At 39.5% G+C, this 2435-nt stretch overlaps 1 protein-coding gene across 1 annotated transcript; it reads left to right on the forward strand.

Moving 5' to 3' along the window:
* The first annotated feature begins 712 nt into the window (after positions 1-712).
* On the forward strand, positions 713-1462 carry LOC100277114 (uncharacterized). The gene has a single exon (NM_001150774.2). The coding sequence runs from the start codon at positions 774-776 to the stop codon at positions 1299-1301; it is 528 nt and encodes a 175-aa protein (NP_001144246.2). The 5' UTR covers positions 713-773; the 3' UTR covers positions 1302-1462.
* Positions 1463-2435: the final 973 nt, after the last annotated feature.

Here is a 2435-nt window from a genome sequence, read left to right on the forward strand (position 1 = left end):
GTATTAATAGGGCCACGAAACGACGTCCTTTAATTTCAATTTTCAAATACAACATGAAAAAATAAATTTAAAGAGGTTGACTATGTCCAAATCTAGAGTGACGATTGTCAGAAATAACTAAAGGTCATAACAAAAAATACTGTAATATGAGATAAATATAATAAGATTAATGTGAAATATAGTTTATACTATATCTATTAGAGCGAGATGTTAATAATATTTCTGTAGATTTAGTCGGGTGTTTGTTTAGTATTATAAACTGACTAGATTATATAATCTAGTAAAAATTATTATAATTCCAAATAGACACCTCTTTAATCTAAATTGAGAATTATATATTTTCTAGAAATAGACGACGAAACCTCTTGCTAGACCAGATTACCCGGGGCCAATTAAACAGACCTAAAAAATTCCCAATGTTGCGCATGTTTTTTATTTGATAAAAAAATCTTTGCCCATGCTTATAGCTGAGATTTTTGGAAGCCCAGTTTAATTTTGCAATTAAAAAGTGTCATGTTTAAATTTGGAAATTTAAAAAGTGTCGAGTTTTAAAATTTGAGGACATATTTTTTTAGCAGAAAATTGTTTGGCATCAGTTGACCAAACTGTGTATGACCCGGGGCTTAAACCAGCACACTGCAGCAGTGCAGATGGCAGATTTGCAGATGCACTGCAGAAGCAGAGCACAAAAGAAATCCATCCGTCTCATTGCTTCCGCTTGTTCACCAAACAAAACCGAAGCCACACTCCACCGCTCTCCTCCCCAATCAGCTATGCTCGCCCACCGCTTCCTCCTCCTCGTCGTCGTCGCCGCGGCTGCGGCGAGCGGCATCGCCTCCGCTAAGCCGACGGCGTACGAAGCCCTCGCCGACTACGACTTCCCCCCGGGGATCCTTCCCAAGGGCGTGGTCGCCTACACGGTCGACAACGCCACGGGCGCCTTCACGGCCACGCTCGATGCCTCCGCGTCCGGCGCGGGATCCTCCATCTGCGAGTTCTCCATCGAGGGCTCCTACTCGCTACGCTACCAGACCAAGATCACCGGCAAGATCTCCCCCGACCACCTCACCGACCTCCAGGGTGTCTCCGTCAAGGTCCTCTTCTTTTGGCTCAACATCGTCGAGGTCACCCGCCATGGCGATAATCTCGAGTTCTCCGTCGGCATCGCCTCCGCGGACTTCGGGATTGACAACTTCCTCGAGTGCCCAACCTGTGGCTGCGGGTTCGACTGCAACGACCTGCTCATGCTCCAGAAGGCGGGGGCAGCCACCGCCAGGCTGCGCCTGCGAGGTGCCTTCTAGAATTCCACTCATGCAAATCCAGGATGGGATAGTAAGTTCAGGACTCGATTTTATGTTTCACCAACTGTTTCAGACAGTTTTAGGAGAGTCAGAGATTTAATTAAGATCTTTCAAATATGTAAACTTATATTTCTCTATGGAAATTGCCTTCTTTCCATTGAGATGTTTGCCCACATGTGAATCAGTTTCTAAAGTGGTGATAGTTGAATCCCATGGTTATGGATGGTTGCTTGAAGTGCTTATTATGGTTGTTGGTTCAAGACTTCATTAGTTTTCCATTTTGATGAGACAATATTTGTTCTCACATAGTTGAGAGAACTTTAAATCAGTAACAGAGTAACTTTATACTTTATTAGAGTAACAATATCTTTGCTTTCTGTGATTTCACTTTAGAAGTAATCAGATTTTAAAAAGTGAATATCCTTTTTTCCTTAAAAGGTGAGAATTGCAACAACATTTAAACTTTTAAAGTTATTCAATGTTTTTTCTAGTTAGAAAATAATGAGGAGAAATGAAATACAAATCTCTGTAGATGTGTATGTGAACACTGTATACTGTTTAAAATCTCGTATTCAATTTCTAATCATAATTGGTTAATTTGCTGTAGTTGAATTGCCTGTTATGGATGGCGTGTTTTAATTATGTGCTGTAGTTGGTTGAAGGTTTCTTTATTTTGCTATTTTGAGAAAAATGGAGGAAAGGACTAAATTGGTAGAGTAATGCATATAAAAGCAATAATATTGATGTTACGACTATTTCAAAAGGAGCTAGATTTTTCTTTCTTAGGGACAGTATAGTTTTATTTGGAGAAGAGGGGAATTACTTAACTATAGCTACTTTACAATAATCTTCTCTTCTTTTTCTTGAACATGCAGAAGAGCCGGATACCATTGCATTAATAGAAGAGAACAGTTACAATACATAGCCATGCTAGTTTATTATTATCATTTGCTTATGTCTATAATTCCATTTTCTATATTTCTCAGCTTTTAGTTTGATAGCAAGTTCAGAAAGAACTTGATGTCACGCTTCATATAGTACTAGTAGAGAGACCAGAGAAGCAATCAAGATCCATGAGTGGTTCTGATTTATGATTTATGAGTCTCTTTTGAAAATTGTGTTCTTTTTCTTGTG

Source organism: Zea mays, chromosome 8 (genome assembly GCF_902167145.1).
Source record: "Zea mays cultivar B73 chromosome 8, Zm-B73-REFERENCE-NAM-5.0, whole genome shotgun sequence".
NCBI classification, from domain to species: domain Eukaryota; kingdom Viridiplantae; phylum Streptophyta; class Magnoliopsida; order Poales; family Poaceae; genus Zea; species Zea mays.